Source organism: Augochlora pura, chromosome 3 (assembly GCF_028453695.1).
Source record: "Augochlora pura isolate Apur16 chromosome 3, APUR_v2.2.1, whole genome shotgun sequence".
NCBI classification, from domain to species: domain Eukaryota; kingdom Metazoa; phylum Arthropoda; class Insecta; order Hymenoptera; family Halictidae; genus Augochlora; species Augochlora pura.
In genome coordinates, this window is record NC_135774.1 from 21,692,244 (window position 1) to 21,712,034 (window position 19,791).

The window sequence follows — 19,791 nt, forward strand, 5'->3', positions numbered from 1 at the left end:
GGAACGTGGAACAATGTACGGTGTTTCGATTAAGAAAATTCAAATACTGGTGAACTTGTTTCATTTGGAAAGACCACGTTCTGCTTGGCCAACAAAAGTATAGTTTCATAGTAACGTCAACAGAAATAGCGGAAATCGATTTCTTCTGAATCGCTGGCACAGAAGTGACCCTGACTGCTCCAAATTTTTACAGTTGAATATGATAGCGTGCGTTCAGGCACGGAAAATTAAATAAATGCAGTACCAAAATTTCGAACCTCTGCCTTATTTCGAGTTTTATTATTATTAGAACGACACGTACGAAATTTGTATTATTTTGTTATCCCAAACTCGTGGAAGTCGCACGTGATAATTTCGAATAAAAAATATGCGGGAATACGATATGGCAAATAGGGACCGAATGAAATTGCTGCTTTGTGTAAATAATAGTTATTTGCCGAACTTTTAACTTCGAAATTATTCCTTGTCTCGTTCATGAAAATTTTATATACTAAACAGCAAAGTCGCGTGAACCAAATCCTGATGATCGTGTAAATAAATACGTGAAGGTTGCCACGTAGCTGAAAGAAAAGAACATTTTGTATGCATCTATCAGATAGTTATACTATATATAACGTATAAATATGTTATGTTTGTTTATAAATGATAAAGTAAACTTTCGATAACTAAATATACATTATATTTTTAAAAAATAAATGTATCATAATTATAAAAAAATGCCATTATTTATTTATAAATATCTATCGACGTATTGAACATCAGAGTATTTTTATAGCGTTCATGTGTGCACATGAATAATATTCTAAGACCCCAAGTTTAAAGAACTATAATTTACTGATCTCCTTATAGTTTCATAGAAGACTATTACAACCTATCAATAAAGTTTATAAAAATCAAATAAATTTGAACATTATGTTGTTCGATATCTGCTTGGCATTGTTAAAAAGAGGAAAACAGATTTTCAATGTATGAAATATATGAAACTTCGCAATGAATAGCTTCAAATTGAATTACAAAAACGATTTTGTTACTGATTCTTACCACCAAATATTTTAATTGAAATAACTGTTATTTTTAGTCTCTAGTTAATATATAATATTTACAATGAAGTATTACATGAATAATGTGTTGGACTAGAAAGCTTGAAAACTGCGGTATTTTTAATCGTGTGAGTTTTTGAACGCTTCCTTTTAAATTTGCGATTGACAACAAAAAATACAGGATCTTGTTGCTGGATCTCTTCCACGAAAATTGATCAAATAACTGTTATTTTTGGTAATCGGAACTGTTATGTTCAATGCACTAACGAAGAATCATCTGTTCGAGGAACAAACACGAAATTTGTGTTGCCGTTGAATTTTGCACCTTAAGTTTCGTAAAATCGAATCACTCGTTGCCAGTGTTCCGAGAAGTGGCGAGCGATACAGAGAGAGAATCGAGAGAGACAGAGAGAGAGAGAACCGAGATAGATAGATAGATAGATAGATATATAGATAGATAGATAGATAGAGAGAGAGAGAGAGAGAGAGAGAGAGAGAGAGAGAGAGAAAATAAAACCGATATAATCTCGTTTAAACTGGATAGTTTGAAAGTAACAACAATTAGAGTAGATTTAAGTATACATAATGAAAAATCTAAGGGTTGGAGGGCGGACCTTGATCTTAGTCACAGCCTCCCGCACTATGTGGTTGTTAAGGCGCTTACGTCTCCCTTCCTCTTCAACTTCAACCGAGCCGAGAAAGTGAAGCCTGAAAACGGTGGTCGGCTTCATAGAGCCACTGATCGGGGCTAGCTTCGGTTGAAGGCCCGCAGTCTGTGACTCCGACTGGCCCCCACCGGACGCATTCCCTATAAGTTCTTCGCTCGAGTCGCATTCATCTTCCTCGAGGCTTCCTTGCGAGGCAATGCTGCATCGACCGAAACCATGCTGCCCCCCATAGTTTAACTGCGTAGCTTGCATACCCGTAGCCAGTGGCCCCTCCTTCCGTAACGTAAACAAACAAATGCGCTTGCTATAGTCAGGGCAAAAGATTTCGGCCGGTCAATGTCGCTTCCCTTTCTACTCCCCCGTCTCCTGATGCGCGCGCAGTCTCGAATTACACGTGGAGCGTTATCTCAACTATTTTTGCTGTTTATAGATGCACTGATAAAACTATACCGTTCGCTCGTCTAATTATTTGACTTAATAAGTAAACGTACTGTGTTTAAAATGATAGAGGGTAGTGAAACCGGATATCATTGAACGGTACAAATGCAGTGCCTTTGATATATTTTCGGGCATAACCAATTTTATTTTCCTATTCCTTTATTTTGTTCATTTCTGGATATGGATATTTACATGTAGAGTCAACTAAGTCAGAAAAAAAAACAAAGACATAGTATGTAATTGGTAACCGGCTCCATGATTCAAACTTTTTTCAAATTGAACTGAATAACTTGAATTCTTTTAGATAATAGAGAGATTAGTCTACTAGACAATGACTAAAATACTCTTTTTCAAGTATGCTGTTATAATAACAAAAATTGCAACTTTCGTTTTCTAACTTTTTAACTGAGATTGTAACAAAAATTTGAAAAATGCGTTTTCTAGATATTGATGACTTATATGTATACATATGGTGAGAATTTCATTAAAATTTTCGTTATAGGTACAGATAAGAAAGTTTGAGAAACAAGAGTTATGTTATTTAAGATGATCTTGAAAGAGTAGATTTTGAACTTTTGGAAAGGAAGTCGATGCACAAAAATTGACACGAGTTCAATGTATTTGTATGTTGATTTTTCTATGCACGTATCTGTAAACAGCAAAGACATTCACGTTCATTTTACATGCCCTATCCTCATTAGTACTATTTGCCCCTTCGCCGAAGCAACGTTTGTTCGTACCATGTTTGTTATTTTTTTATTAGAATTTATATTAAAATTTCGTATCACGCGTTATTCATGTTTTAGAGCCCTTGGCATCAGAACAATTGAATACCTCAAGAGTTCTACGATTCATGAAAAAGTATATATTATTTTACAATGATCCAACGACACCTCTCGAGTACAAGTGGTGTCTGTGCTCAGTTCTGATACGTTAAGTTCATCAAATCTGTGTAAAATAATATTTCCTTATTTCACGGATTGTGATACACATATTTTTTGATCGGTCTGTCTTGCACTTTGGTGAAAGAAATATAATGAGTTATACAAGGCAAACTAAAGAGTTGTTATTATAATATATATAATAATAATAATAATCTCTAATCACTTCTAGTCTTCTTAAAATTAATATTAAGAACAAGTATAAATCCATACCATAAAAACTGTTATTCCTACAATGTTTGTGTCGGCACTTATCTATCATATATAGTTGCACCACTATTTTTATTATACTATAGAATTAATTGACAATAATAAAAGAGAAAATAACGGTGACAAGACATAAGAAAGTAGCAACGAAAAATGAAATCTTATCAACTACTCTCTGTACCACGTAGCCAGTATCCAAGCAGACTCTCTAAATTTCAGCAAACAAGTTGCGCACAGTTCTAACGTTGCACTTGTGCAACTGTTGCCAACCCGATATCAATTGCTTACGAACATCAAATCAGATTTACAAAGTACTATAAAAAAAAAGGGTATAACGTAGAATTACTGTGATAAAAGCACTTAATAAGAAAATGTAACAATTTCATCGAGCTCTCCGTGAAAATAAAATTCTTTACCAACGAATGATAATTCCGAGACACCGTTAAATATTGTTACATCAGATTCCAAAATCATTTTTACCTTTTTTGATTATATTTAAAAAAATTGTTGAACGTGTAACATTACACGATTGAAAAGATTGTATACTAAGTTAGACGAAATGAAACTATCCCAGTTAAACTGGTTAAAATGTTAACACCAGTTAAACTGGTGTTAACCCCTTACCGCATTTTGACGAGTCCGACTTGTGATGGAAATTGGTAGTAATAAATTATTAAGTATGGATATTATTCTGTTCTCTATAGTTGGAATAAAATTCTAATCCCCTGTTATCAACATTTAAGCATTTAAGTATATCCAGGCGTGGAATAAACATTAATGTTCTGCCTCTTTTAAGAAATTATATCAATTGAAAAATTTTCAATCGCAATAACTGTGAAGAAAATGGTACGTCAAGGGGTTAAGTAGAACTGTTGATACTTGCTGTGTCTACCTCCTAGAACCACACTATATTTCTTTCGTTCGTAATATTCCATACTATAAGACACAGTTGATACATCTTTTTCAGCACTGCCTAAGCGACAACGGGGGTAGGACGTTCGGTAAGTATGGTGAAGGGATTGTTGTCGGCTGGTCTTGAACGGCCGATATCTATTGCTCTGACTATAGTCACATTACCACGCACCACCGATACCACGGGCAAACGCGGAATGCGCTTTCTCTACACGTTGCTCTTATCATCGGCACAAATTCGATATTTTTTCGTCTAACGTAATCGACGGCAAACGGCACTATCTCGTGCATCACTACGTCCATTCAAATGTAAACACCTTTCTGATTATCTCCGTGAGGAGCTACTTAGTGAAGTAACGGGTCATACACGATCGGTATTATACTTCGTGTTGGTTTTTTTTTTATATTCGACCAGCGTGTCGGAGATAGCGTGACGTTCTTTTCTTTTATCTTTTTTTTCTCTTGCATGCTAACCAGTATAAGATACCGACTCGTCTGAGATTACACGGGTCTCGTTGGTGTTTATAAGAAGCGTTTCGAACTACCGAACCGTAACAGAAGCTGGTACTTGTATCATGCTCTTCGCGTGGTATCATTTCATACAACAGAGACGTATTCCATGTTCGTCGATGTCAAGGACGGTAATGCGGAGTTATACAAATCGACGGGTTCTTAGGGAACATTGAACATCCAACATTGCAGCGCTGCTTTGCGAGATAGGGTGTTTCTAATGACTAAACACATCACTATGTATAGCTAATCGTCTTCCATTTGTTAGTTCTACGATGAGATATTTTCGTATCTGATCGATTCGAAAACCGCTCACTCTACAGCATCTCACGACGATCAAAACAAGATCAGATTTTGAATATTAAATTTGATATCTAATCAGCGAGTGGAATGTTTTATATGAAAATCAAAGCTTGCATCATCGAACCGTAACTAAAATTTCATCGTTGAATTCTTTGTTTAACCGTTGATGGGCTATTATTGAAATTTTTATATCAACCGTCGCCATATTTCTTCTGCGAACTAACTGGATATATTGAAATATTTTTAACATTGCTGACATTTATTACGATTTTATGATTCAATTTACAATGCAATTATTTTTATTTAAAAATCACGATCGCGCGGAGCTTGTGATTCCATATTTTGGACGTCGATTCCGGTTACGTTTTATTCAATTTGGTTTATTTACAGAAATAATAACTTCACGTTTAAAATTCGCTCGATGCCGTACAGTAACGAATCGAAAAGATCATTCTCGAATTTCAATTTTCCGTATGAAATTTTGCATCTTTATTCACGCTCCAGTTAACGAGATCACGTGAAACTAACGAATCTATGAACACAAATGTTTTCGCTCGTTCTATATGACATATAGTACACGAATTGTTTATAATACACGATCGTGCAGTAGAAGATATAGTGCTGCGAACAATCTACGAAGCAAAGAAGGATAGACAACTATACACAAGAGAATAGTCGCAAAGGAGCCGAATAAAGATAGTTCTGATCACATTCCTCTCATTTTTCTATATTTTAACAATCGTCAATACCCTGTTCCAGAGCGCTCGATTCTTCGTTTAATAATAAATAAACGAACGTCGCTCGTTTGCTCTAGTTAGCATATTTCGAAACTCACGATCGCGTTTATTCTCGTTATACACATTTTCGAAATTTGTAAAGAGCAGCAAGAACAGTATAGTTTATTATTATGTAAGTTACATTATCATATCGATGTGAAGCCAACGATAAGTTCAAGAAAGATTTCTTCTCTCGTTGACCATTGTTCTTCCGCTTTACGTTATTCGCGTCGAAATTTTGGATTAAAAAAAAGAAATGAAACGCGTCATCGAACTTTCCACTATTTTATCCAGCTCCTATTCTCGGACTAGCTAACACAGAAAGACATCAAACCCACATAATGATATGTGTTCGGTGGTCAAGTGGTGGTGGTAATAGCACGAGGAAGGGGTGGCTATAGAAAAACATTCAGACTTCTTTACGGAGAGTCGTTAAATTCGAACAAATATCTAACTTTGCCGTGATCAACTGAAATAAATATCATAGTATATCGAATGTTCTCTAACGTGTCCCTATGTCTTTCTAGAAACAAACTTTCAGCCATAGCGAGGCACTTGCAGCAACAGACCGACTGAGTGATTTCTATTATTTTCAGAAGTAAAGAAAGGTTAATCTTCAAATCAAACAAAGGGAAATAAGTACAGTAACGTAACTCGAAATGAATATGAAACATTTTGTGTTCATGTTACCATGTTTTGTAGTAAAATATTAAAATACGCTTACACCGTGCTCTAGTATTTAAACAAACTTTTCTAACGTTTATATGAACATGTCAGAGTATTTCTTTACTAATATCGTTCTGTTCGAGAGAATATTTCAAAGTACAATCTATCATAATCCTTATTTTACATATTCTGTATCATTTCACTTTCTATTTCTCCTCCTTTAATTTATTTTCAAAAGCTTCTTTCTTCGTTCAATTATACAAATTACCCGATCAGCCTGTTATAATAAATAGACTGCGGATTTTATGGATTTATGAGCATTTTATATTTTAATAAGCGTGAGATACTATTAACTTATTAAAACTACTAAGAATTCAAATAAATTTTTATTTAACTCCTGTTTGTTCCAATAATGGTATAGTATTTCAATTTTGCATAAATATCCGCAGTCCGATAACGAACAATATAATCTGTACAGTTCTTTTCCTAAGTTATCGTGCCGAACATTTTCTTTGGGAACTCAAAGAAAAGGATAATATATAAAATTCTTTTTAAGTAACGCTTCTTGTTGTTACAAACATACGTTATTATTTACCACGTCCTACGAACTCATTTATCTTGGCATGTCGTTAAGATATTTAGCTCGAAGGTTTATCGATACATCGTATTAAATGTTACAACAGGAATAGAATTCGAATACCGAATATCCAAGACTTTGCGACAGGTGTCCACAGTAGAGAGAGGCTGACTTTCGTGTGAAAAGTATGTATACAGAAAGGAAAATTAACTAATCAATTGGAAGTAAAGTCTTCGACTAAGGCATGTGCGTAGAGAAAGCACAGTCGAGTGCTAGTTAGTCAATATCCTTTTCGTGCGGAATAATAGAAACGGGACACGTACGTTTACGCGAATACGAAGCACATGTTACTCAAGAAATAGCCCACATAAGGAAGTTAATGCCATTTGTACACCAGTTCAAGCTTTATCGTCTACACCTTCTCGCTTATGCTCTCAAGTATGCAATCTTTGAAATTTCCTAATCATTTCCTCCGCTTTCTCGGCAACTTTCAATTTCATTCAACGATATTCACCAGACCATCTTTAGACTTCGTTTAGTAAAACTTGCGTAAACGTTACATAACAAATGTTCGTTAAACCTCTCAATAAATTCTACACATTTCCAACGCGTTCTGCCAACTAAACACGGATACCGCGTTTCTCCCTTTATTGCGGCTGCATAAGAACAGCGTTGAATAAATATTCTAATTGTTATCCGAACCGTCTCCGAAAGCGCACATTCACCGAACTCGGTTCAGCGCGCGTCGTTTTTCTACTCTATTTTTTTTCGCAGCAGAACACAAGCTTCAAAATATGTCCCGCCTAATTCTATCGTGAAAAAACTCTCAGGTTTAATCGAAGCAGGTAAATTTGCTCGGTAACTTTGGATTCGTTAAGATTCGATGAACGAACAATTAAAAAATTTGATTATAATATTATAGTCATGACATTGCACGTCAAAAAGTTGCAGTCCACTAAGCATGCAGGAACGCGTCAGTGCACTATACTATTTCTGTATCCAGTCGTTGCATATAAGATGTTGTTCCATAAGCATCTTTGGTAGGGTTAAAACCGACAAGTTCGCCGCAAAGTTAATTATACCGTTCCTTCGTTTCGAAAATTGAACTTTCGTATATTCAAGCGTTCGTAGTAATTGGAAATATTAAAGCCATGCACAGAGTACAGAGAGAGTGTACTGCTTCTTTACGTTCACGACAAATCGAGCTGTGTACAAGCGGTGAAACACAAGTATGCGGTTTCGCTTAACGATTAAAGATTGCACGCGGTCTTTTTATCGTAGATTCCGGTTTCGTAGATTCAACATTTTATATGCACCAACCCTGACACGAACGAAAATTATATACATCGTTTATAGTTACGATCACAGAAAACGAGAACGCTCACCAAGTGTAATCACATCAACTTGTTTTCAGAGAAACTTTTACGTAACGCATTTAAGTCAATCTTCAGCAACTACATATATATATATTACATAGCCAATACAATAGAACGACAGCAATGAAAGTATCGAGGTAAACGATAAAGTTGATTAGACGACTACGTGAGAAAGTGATTGGAATTTGTGAAATTTGTTGCATGGTGTGTACTGAAGAACTACGTAAGTGTGATTACGCGCGAATGAATGTGCAACAGGTCGTTAGAATTTTGAAAAGAAATGTGTAAATTAAAGAACAAAATGGCTCCCCGTATTTTCTTCAGAATTGTACCGTTTCGAATAAATTGGAAAAATGCGAAAATTGGAAAAATGCAAAAATTGAAATTACAAGATGTTACAGACTGTCGTGATTCTACCAGAATAAAAATGATAAATGTTTTGTAATTCAATTACCTAAACAGTTTAATAGTATAGTGCGCAACAATTTTCATATTTTTGTATTGAAAGAAAGTAGAGATTATAGAAATATTCGTCTGATTACCCCTTTGGCACAATGTATGTAAACGGTATTTAATCCGAGTTCATACACATGTATATACATAGGCGATTGACAAGTGAAACTATCAGTACCCAACAGTTACAAAAATATGAAGAACCATTTTAATTTCACTGTTAAATGATTCATTACGATATACCACACAAAACAGATTGCAAACTAATATTTGACTAAATATTATATCAATGTACATTTGAAACGAAGCTTTGTATTCAAGAAAATTTGTACACCTCGAATGATCAATCGAGTATTAAGTACGCAACTTCTCTATAATATTTTATGATATCCTAAATCAAAAAAAGTTGATTTACGTGATTAAAAGCGTGAGTGAGGGCCGGAAAGATTGAATGTAAAATATCTTTATAAACAATCATTAGTATCGAAAACAGAGAAATATGAGTCAGCTTCTTCTCGCTCCAGATTCGTCAGAAAAAGTTTTATCACAACCAATGACCCCTTTGTTAGCTTTCGAGAAAACCGAGTTTCAAAATTCATCGAGCAAACACGTGTAATATCATTTGCTGGGAGTAGAAACGGTAAAACATGCACAGATATGTCAGCCTATTCGATAGCGCACGTGTCTGATAAGCTTCAGATACTCAATTTTCTGGAAATGCTTACATTTTGCTTTTGCATATCGGATCACTTCATTTGTACACGGTATATTTACCCTTTTTCACTATTATAAAACCAGATAAATTGATCAAGGTATCAAAGGTTCCAAAGTATTAAAATTCGTATGAAAGGTGTTAAATAAATTGTTCTTTTCTTAGAGCTTTTACTGATAACGTGACAATGATCTTGTCACAGAGAAATCAATCAATGTTGAAAGCAAATAGCTACCTATTTTGGATTAGTAAAAACTATACACATACGATTTAATTATCAGCTCTGAGTTTGGTTTGTACTAATATCTTCGTTGACATTTTTGCGAGATAAAAGGACCTATCTGATTATGTTAAACGATTGTTCGATAATAAGAGACACTTTTCTACGGAACAACACCTCTCTTACATCTTCTGCACTAGGGGAACGACTATCTTTTACAACAATATTAAATGGATATAGGGACAATTTCTTAAGCATTAAGTTTTTCAAGAACGTGTTTTACTGGAATCAACAAATGACTATGAAGATTTACAGCTTCACGAGAAGAGAGATGCATGAGAAAGATAAGTATCTGTTGGCATAGTACTTCTCTACTAGGTTGGGGTCAGGTTATCAATTCTTTTTAGATAAAAATAAAATTTTTTATTTAGTTTTTTAATTAGACGATAAACGCCGATTATCAGCATCTTTTAGGAAATTATTGATGACGGAAAAAGTTCTAATCGACGATGTATTTTTACTACTGTAACATCGAAATAGATAAAGAACGTGACCTACGACGGAGTATATTGTATTATATTATACGTATATTGTATTATAGTACGACGGAGTATTTAATAGAAATTATAAACGTTTTAATTTAATATTCTTGGAAACAAAGCTTCTTATATTAAACATATGCTAAAACTTTAATATAAAATTTTCAATTCTGTTCTAGTGGTATATGAATGAGTAAATGGCAACTCGAAGAGATAGATATGATTATTGCTGTGTGATAGAAATCTCCGAACGCTGAGTGTGAATGACACCTATTTAAACCGAAGCGGATAATTTTGATAGTTTAAAGATGATATTGATTAATTTTTTGGGAAATATCTAAAGCATGAGGTTTGTGTGTGTGTGGGTGTATGTGTTACAATCAGAAATATCTACAAGGACAAGAATTATTACAAAAGATCAATTGAAGTGTTGTCAAAGAGTTTTAAAAGATAATTGTTAATAGCAGTTAATCTCAATTGTCATTAAATGTACTTGATAATATAGTTATAAAAAGTGAAGCATTCTAATGGAAATATATAAAAATGTCAATATTTTTTATATTTGCAATACGAACGTTTTAATATAGTAAGAATAATTTAATATAGTAGAAAAAGATTCCATTTAACTGCTCCACTTTGTGCTGTAACTGCAATGTGTAGTTTTATTGCATAAAACTAACTGATTATTGAACTAACAGATTACATCTACCATCCTACAATATTTTCATAAGAAATCAGAATTGCCAAAGAAGCATTGTTTCATCTCAAGCTATCTTTTCCCTTTATGAACAGATCGAACTAATGAAACACAAATAAAAATGAAAAGAAAATTGATGTTATAATGCGAATAGATTTAAATTAAATGTGGCAACTAAATAGGAGTAAAATAAAATCAGCTACCTTCTTATACAATGTTCTAATTGTACAGGGATCCCCAAAAACGTTGTTAGTTTAGAAAAGGGTAATTCCTAAAGTAATTTGATGTAAATTCTTCCTTAGTAAAAATATTCTTCGCGGCTTCATTAATGATTTATTAACGAAAAGCACAGACCAATCAGAGGGCGAGTACAGTTGACGCGTATTGGCGCGACAGAGGACTCTAACTGATCCGTTTTTCATTAACAATTCATTAAGGAACCCGCAGAGAACAGTTTCGCTAAGGAAAATTCCTGCGATTATTTTTATTACTCATACTGCACTATTGTTAAAATATTAGAATATTCTTTCCCTTCTATATTCTATGATTTATTACTTGACAGATGTTTTCCTGTGATTGCGTTTAATTGAAAGAAGCCCATAGAATTTTTGATCATGAAGAATAGATTTTCTTTAACAAGATACTGAAGTAGATTATTAGCTTACAGGAAATGAAACCAAATTATATGTACATGTAAGGTGTTGACAAGTTATTGATAATAGAAATTGTTAGGCTTGTGTACATTAACGGACCAAAACTACTTTCGCTGCTAATAAATTATGGGAACAGTCAAAGAAAAATGATGGAAAATGAGAAGAATACCTATCTACCGAATAAAAATGAGAAATTCGTCAAGCATGGACTAGATTGTGCAAAGGTACACGGTGTACTGAAATCTCTAAATGTGGATCGTCTGTTTTATTTTGCAAGTGCAACGGTACAAATGAAACAAGAAAAAGGAGATAGACGTGTGCGTCGTGAAGATCGCGAATAGTAAATATAATTTTCTATTGCACGCAGCCAGTGCGCAAGTGAGTGCATAGAATGTTCGATTTAACATTGTCGATATTCCAATATATCTAAATGTGTAGATTTATAGTACACAATAAACTACCGGTGGTTATCGCATCATATTAAAATGAATTGTACTGATAATTCCACATCAAACTTCATGTACTTGTTCAATTTTCTGTAATTTTTTTGCTTTGATATTTATAAAATATTGCCAGTAACATCTCAAGAAATTAATTGTTTTTAAATATATCGTTAAAACTGTTTTATATGAAAATTACAACCCTTCGCTTAAAATTTCAACGGTAATCTAACAAAACTAAAGGAAACAAACTAACGTAACACTAATTTATACACTTATCTAGCACAATTGATTTGTTTGAATTCTCGTTTAAGTCAAATTTTGTCAATATTTCGCGGAAAAGATGTTATTACGTTATCAAAATTTGAACACACTCGAATCGTGTTATCATCTTCAAGATATCGTTGAAAAATGTGTAGTATATCGCACCTTCATTGCTTTTGTTAATAATAACGAAAAAAAGTGGCATTTAAACAAATAGTACAATTATTAAGTGTACACACTCGTGCATATATTCGCATTGAAAAGATTTATATTACGGTTTCCACATTTGTATACTGTTAAATTAAATGATCTGCATAATGTCTATTACTATTAGATAAATTATAGATATATTTATAGATCTATACATACATAAAATACATGTCACTACGAAATCATTTAATAACCACATGTACCATATAAATAGTAAATCATTTACTAAAGTATCGTTACTCAACAAAAGTGTACAAAATAGATAATTACTTAGTTTCAAATTCTCTGATTCAAAACTAATTCTTGATAAATTAATTTCATTCTTCTGCAATTTATTCACATTTACGGAAACAAAAATGCTAATAGAACATCTTCGTTATATATGTTTTTCACGGGAAGCTGAGCGTGTTTTCTCGTGAAATGTTATTGTATAAATCAGCGTGTCAAAAAGTGTCAGAACGTGTCAAAGGTATTTCGTTCCAAGTCTTGATAATTTCATGTGGAATAATCGGAATCAATGAGAATGTACAGTTATGAGATTTGTGGCGGGAAAGTGGATCCTGGGAAAATAGTGATCGAAGATGCACAGGATGCAAACACCAAGTAAGATATTGTTAAGCGTACCTTTATCCTGGAGACAGCTTCCTCAGCCTGGCACATGCGGGTAGATTTAGTGGGTTCACCTTCGCACACGAGCTGCGTAGATCCGAGGTATCTCGCACGAAACAGGACACCCTCGATCAAAACTGAAGGATCGTCGAGGAGAGCTGAAATGGCCACGGAAACGCACCATTTAGTTTGGTCGGCATTGTTTTTCTTGTCGATGCAACCGAACGCTGTTAAATAATCGATCGAAGAATTAAAAAGTCTAATCGACGACGGGGGAACAGAAATAGGTGTATTGTTCGCTAGTGATCCATCTTTCCGAACAATGTTTTCCAATTCCATGTCCGTATCTTTAAAAGTTTCATAACATCTGTTCACTGGATAAGCATCTGGCAACACGGTATCGTTACCGTTTACGTTGAATAGTTTACAACGTTCCATCTGCATTTGAACGAATATATTTATTGATGACTTGTTATCTCAGGATATAATTTGCCGCGTTCATACGGGGTTTTAATGATCGAACTTTATGCGACGAATTTCTTAGTATGCTTCTTTAAGTTTAATCACTATACGGTTACACTTTGTCACTTTATCGGCGTTGTTTCTATAATTAAACAGTTCATTTATATTACTGGTAAATTATATGAAAATCGAATTTAATTCACTTTATCGATCCCGTTCCACACTGTCTATTCCAGCATTGTTCTCAAACTCCACTTATGCTTCGGATAAACACAAATTTTCTGTTAACTTTCGTAAAAAATTGTACCAGCTATATTAGCATTTGCAGAATATGGTAATTCTGGCTACAACAAAGTTCGTAGCACTTATCATTTGTCATCACAAAACGCAACGATTGTTACGAGAAGAACGTATCTACTACTCTCGGCTACTGATGCAGCTCTCAAGGTTTTATGTAAATGTCAGAGTTTATTCGCGTACTTTCCCTGTTAGAAATTACTATAGCACGCTCTTCAATTAAAATAAAACAATGTACGGGTCACTTTTATAGTAAATGCTCAATGGTACAACTAATTTTTGTAAAAATACATTCGTTAGATACGATATTGAAGTTCATTTCAATAAGACTGATCAATACGTAAGTGTCAAGTGAGAAGCACAATGTCGACCATCGACGATAACGTTGAATATATCTTAGCGTGATGTTTATATGTCTGATTCTGTGTTGTTTGTATGTGACTGATTCTTTGAGCGTACCGTATAGATGTACACAAACTTTGTAGAGATACGGATGTGTGTTACACATTTGTATACGGCGCCAGTGACGATCTTCGATCTGAGAACCGTCGCCGATTACTCTATCGAACAATGTTTTATATTTTTGTCTTGCGTTTTAATAAACAAGAAAACAAATCGATGCGTTGAAGATGTTCCACTTTCATTAAACATTGTTTAAACATATTTGAATGTTTACAATACGATAAAAAATTATTCCGTTGAATATGGCAAAGTTATGGAACTGTTGTACATAAGAATCGTTTGTATAGCTTCTACAGTTGGAACAGAAAGATTCTTGAAGTTGAAAATTTGCCTACATTTTCAAAATTGTTTCTCCAAAACTAAGAATGATGGATAAGAATTGTCTACAGGTTACTGAAACGCAACATTGGTGGTGGACAGTGTAAAACAAGTAGGGCAGGATACATAAAGATTTGTTAACATGTAGCCATTTTTGTTGAACTAAACTATGCTTATCTCGCGTTCGCGATATAAATAATTCTGTAAAATACGATTTTTATTACGTTTATATAGGATACCTACCAAGTACATCCAACAGGTAAGCATTAAGGAAAGGAAAGAAAATTAGTTATTTAAGTAATCAAAATTTAGAATAATTTGATTTCTCGTGTGAAACTATTCACAATCTCATAGAATGAGTCGTATGATTTTTTATGTATTTTTTATACACAATTCTTTATTTAAATCGACACAATCAAATATCTTCAAAGCTGTCGATGATACAAAAAAATGTTTCAAATAAAAATCGAAAGGTTTCAGTCATCGATTTTGCTCGTCATTGTCTTCATAAAAAAATCATTGGTTTCGAAGATATTTCAATTCTATTAATGTATAGTGTCCGCACCCACGTATCTAAAGTTGTGCTCAAAGATATTACCTTCAGCGGAATGCAAAGATTTACTCGGTCTCTCAAGGATACTATAATTAAAATATTTTCTAAATCAATGTTTTTTTTTTTAAATAAATGTCACAGTATTTAATGAAGAGAATGATGAGCTAAATCGGAAAGAGTATTACAAAATTTATGATCCCATTTAAAAAAATAAAGTTCTCCTTTATTTGTCCTTCACGCGTTCACCAAAAAAAAATTTTACACATATTATATTATGTACCCCCTAAAGCCACTCAACTTTTGTTTGAAACATTTTTTAATATTATCAATTATTTTAAAGATATTTGATTGATTTGATTTAAATAGGTCGCTTAGTATAAGATTGTCGCTAATATGTGACAAATCTATTAACTCATGTGTTTTAAATATAGAAAAACAATTCGTTTATTACCTTCTTTATTTCTGCTTTTTTTCTTCTCTTCTTTATCCTGTGAAACAGAATGATCGAATGTATTTACTGTATGTACAAAATAATTTTTAATAATATTTACGTGCTTTTTGCAAATCACATGTCTCATACAACCTGTTAAAGCATCTTCATGCAGTGAATCTTGCATATCCACCAATGTTAGTTAACAATCATTTGAAATAAATTTCCATTCTATTTCTAATTAAATCGAAACACCATTCTCCTGTTTTGATATTGTTTAGTTACTTTGATTGTTTTTACGATATAAAATAACTACGTTTAGGTTAAAATATAAAAATATAAAAAATAAAAAGTAAAAATATAAATATAATTTATTGCTATTCACTAACGAATAATACAAACCAGGTAAAAAATTAATTTTTCATCTTCAATTTTTTAATATGGTAACTTCTTTAGATCTAATATAAAAGATTAATAAAACATTTATCTTATTAAACAAAAATATACTAATTTGTTCATAACTATGTTTCATAGCCTTTGTTAGTAAGATGTTACACAGCCAGAAGTTGAATTCTGTAACCAGTGAGGGAAGGTGGAAAGTGTGCATGATATTTGTGTTTACAGGAATTTAAGCAAATTAAATGTATCCTGATTTTAAGGGTCTTACTAAATCTAATAGGAAGACATTGCAATGAGTTATTGAAAAGGTCTAATGATCTCTATTTAATTATAACATATCATAAAAATATTTGCTACTTTATTGTACCAAAATTTGTTTTTCAAATCAAAAAGTTACATTCAGTAGTTTATGAAAAAAAAACATGTATCAAAGCAGAACATATCATTTTAATAATAAATCTATTAGTTTATGTTTATTGTTATTAGCAATTGCAGATATAACTTGTATTTAATTAAAAATTATTTACTTGAAAACTATTGGTTGAGTTGCAGTACATTGAACAAAATATGAACTTTATTAGTCATAGTAGTAACGGTAAAAATGTATGTAGAAATATAAACTAAAATGTTTTTTCCTACATAAATGATTTCATGTAAGATTTACCATAAAGTAAGGAAATCCAGCTACTCAATCTTCTAAATACACCATACATATATATTTATTTATTTGCAACAATATCTGTGTATTGATTCTTTAAATTATTATTTATAGTTTTAATATAAAATATTGCTTTACATAAAATAATTATGTCAAGTTCTCAAACTTGTTTTCTTCTTATGAGATTTTGATAAAACTACGTCATTGCACAATGCATATCATCTAATTTTGTACTAATTTTGACCTACAATCGTTTCTAATTGACTTTCCCACAATTGCAATAGGATGCTCGCAATACTATGGAATATGAAAGGATAATAATAAATGAATGCTGTAATAATAATAATTCTATCAAAGGTAAATGACACAAAAGAAAAGAAGCTGTAGCAATATTGTTGGCAGCGATAGTAGCAGAGTAAGCAGAAAAGAATATAGGTTGATGTAATTTAATTGAAAGGGCACCTTTTTCACCTTGTTGCTGGATTCCTTGAGACTCTGAGGGGACGAGGGAGAATTTTTTGCTGGAGTCTTCTGCGGACTTGTTGTGAGTTGCGTAGGAGTGGTAACATCACAATCGGACGGTGGTGGCTGTATAATGGAAACTACTGGAGGAGGTGAAACAGAGGCTGAAGCGGAAGTGGATACACAGGCAGAGGTTGAAGCTAAAGGTTCTGCAGGTACTAGCGGACTTTCTACCGGAGCGACAGTCAGACTTTTTGGGGGAGTTTGTTTAGGTGTTGACAGTTTTCCACTCATCGGTGGTAACATTGTCCTAGTCTTAGGCTTCCTCCACCCCTATGTAACACCAATTATATTTATGTTACGTTAGTCGGCTTTTCAGTAGAAAACCTCTGCTCAAGCCATGCATTATCGATAGACCTCATTTTATATACACTGTATGGTTTCTTTAGTTCTTTAATCCTTTATTTAGTTATATGCTAATAATTTTTTTCTATTAAATTATACAATGCTAACCAGTAAACTGAATAAGTTTAATGAAACAATAATATAAGTAATTAATTCAAAATGTAGGACATCCCTGTATAGCACTGTGCATTTTATTTGCATTTGAGTTATATGCGAAACAAAGGATTGCTAGAAAGAACATACAATAATAATTACATAACATCCAGTTACATGTAACAAAAGTCAATATAATTAAGTATACGGATATGGCATTAGAATATTAATTTCTAGATCATATTTAACAATAAGAATCTTTAATTGTTTCATGAACTGTTACTTGTTCTAAATCGTATTATTTCTTTTAGGCGATCTTTTATCAAATAAAACACCTATCACATTAATTCCACAAATTTAATGAACAAGAATTAAATTTAGCAAATTTATTAATAGAACACACGTGTAAATAATCCGAAAATACAGTAAACATCAAAACAAATGATAAAACTTTATGACTCTAGTTATGACTAGAGCTTCTTTTGTCGGATTCACAATTCCGATGGATTAAAATAGAAACTATCCATACATCATTTTGACAAACTGCATTGCTTGTTTGAATAAGACGTTTTCCCATCCTCCTCACAACTATGTTATGTAGGGTTTCCCCAATTTCGTAACCGTGTTGTAAAAATGTTGTGCTATACGGCGACTGACTGTATACTATTAATCATAGCCATTGAACATCAAAAACCTTATCTTAGAATATATATTATTTCTTCATGTAATAGTTTTTTTTCTGCACTATAGTCTTAAACAAATTAAATCGTGTAGATATGGATTCAGAGACCGATTTCATATAAAATTTTATCAATTAATATTATTGCAATCAAAGATTCATTTATAAATGATTATCAAAGTTTAAGATAACCTCGAGTCAAACATTTTATGGAAATAGAAAATTGTTTTCAAAAACTTATGGTGTACTAGTGAAAAATTATTTAAAATTATAATAGTAGTTTTTAATCCATTATTATGATAACTTGCATTTAATATGAATAGCAAAGGACATAATTAGTTACTGTTTGTTTACTTCACATTATAAACGTAAAAAATAAATCAGATATTATTTTATTCAAATTAATACATACTTTATGAAGTGTATAAATATATATATTCAAAAAGATATCATATTCTTACAATTTTTTATATATTGAATGAATTATTGCGTGAAAACTTTTTACTTTCAGAGAAATATTCTACTGATTATATCTCTTTTTATATCACCAAATAAAGGATTAAATGTTAAAATTCCATGTGTCACTGCTCAATACAATCAGACTATTAACAAAAATATGTATCTTTTCTCTTCTGAAATAAGTCTAAATGTACATAAGTAATTGATAAATACGTATTTTGCACTGTACTTACAAAATAACAACAGTATTTATATTGTATGCTACTGATTATAACAACCACATATACTATAATTTAAAATTTCTCAAAAAATGTAATAATTTTATGAGACCAACAGCACAGAATTTATAATAACAATCACATTTAATAAAAACCGAAATACGTTTCATAAGAACATGATTATCACCCAGTTAAGTCATGCTTTGAAGAAACCATGTAAGAATATTATATCCCAAATATTATTATCAAAGATAATTTATTTACTAGTTCTTATTGTATTTTAAACGTTACCTTATCATCGTAAAAACCCTGATCATCTGTCCTTTGTTGACCAAGCAAGCGATCAGTTTCAAGATCTGTATCTGCTTCTTCTTCGTCTGGCCCTTCTTCAATTTCAACATCTGCTTCTTCACCTGCACGTCGCATTTCCGAATCTTCACTATTATTTTCTACACAAATTCTCCGCCTGCCATCCGATAAACTAAATTTTAATTAGATGTACTTAAGGAAGAAGAACTGTGTAATGATAATAAACACAAATATATAGCTGGATCTTTAAAACAAAATTTGGTTATTCCGTAAATTAAAGGAAAAGATAATACTTTAATTCGTAAAAATAGATTCTAAAATTTTTATGATTTATAATTTTTGTTAATTTGCTACAAGCTATAGTTACTACATAAAA

At 32.4% G+C, this 19,791-nt stretch overlaps 1 protein-coding gene across 10 annotated transcripts in view; it reads right to left on the reverse strand.

Moving 5' to 3' along the window:
* LOC144478627 (uncharacterized) overlaps positions 1-19,791 on the reverse strand; it is a 57,288-nt gene that overhangs the window by 15,047 nt on the left and 22,450 nt on the right. For 4 of the 10 annotated variants that reach the window (XM_078196678.1, XM_078196684.1, XM_078196682.1 and 1 more), the window contains 5 exons: positions 19,398-19,587; positions 17,253-17,585; positions 15,755-15,791; positions 13,227-13,369; positions 1,655-1,981 (listed from right to left, as the gene is read on the reverse strand). In XM_078196678.1, the coding sequence (XP_078052804.1) occupies positions 1,655-1,981; positions 13,227-13,369; positions 15,755-15,791; positions 17,253-17,585; positions 19,398-19,587 (1,030 nt within the window). The remainder of the gene's footprint in view (positions 1-1,654; positions 1,982-13,226; positions 13,370-15,754; positions 15,792-17,252; positions 17,586-19,397; positions 19,588-19,791) is intronic. The other 6 variants (XM_078196680.1, XM_078196679.1, XM_078196681.1 and 3 more) reach the window with 6 other exon arrangements.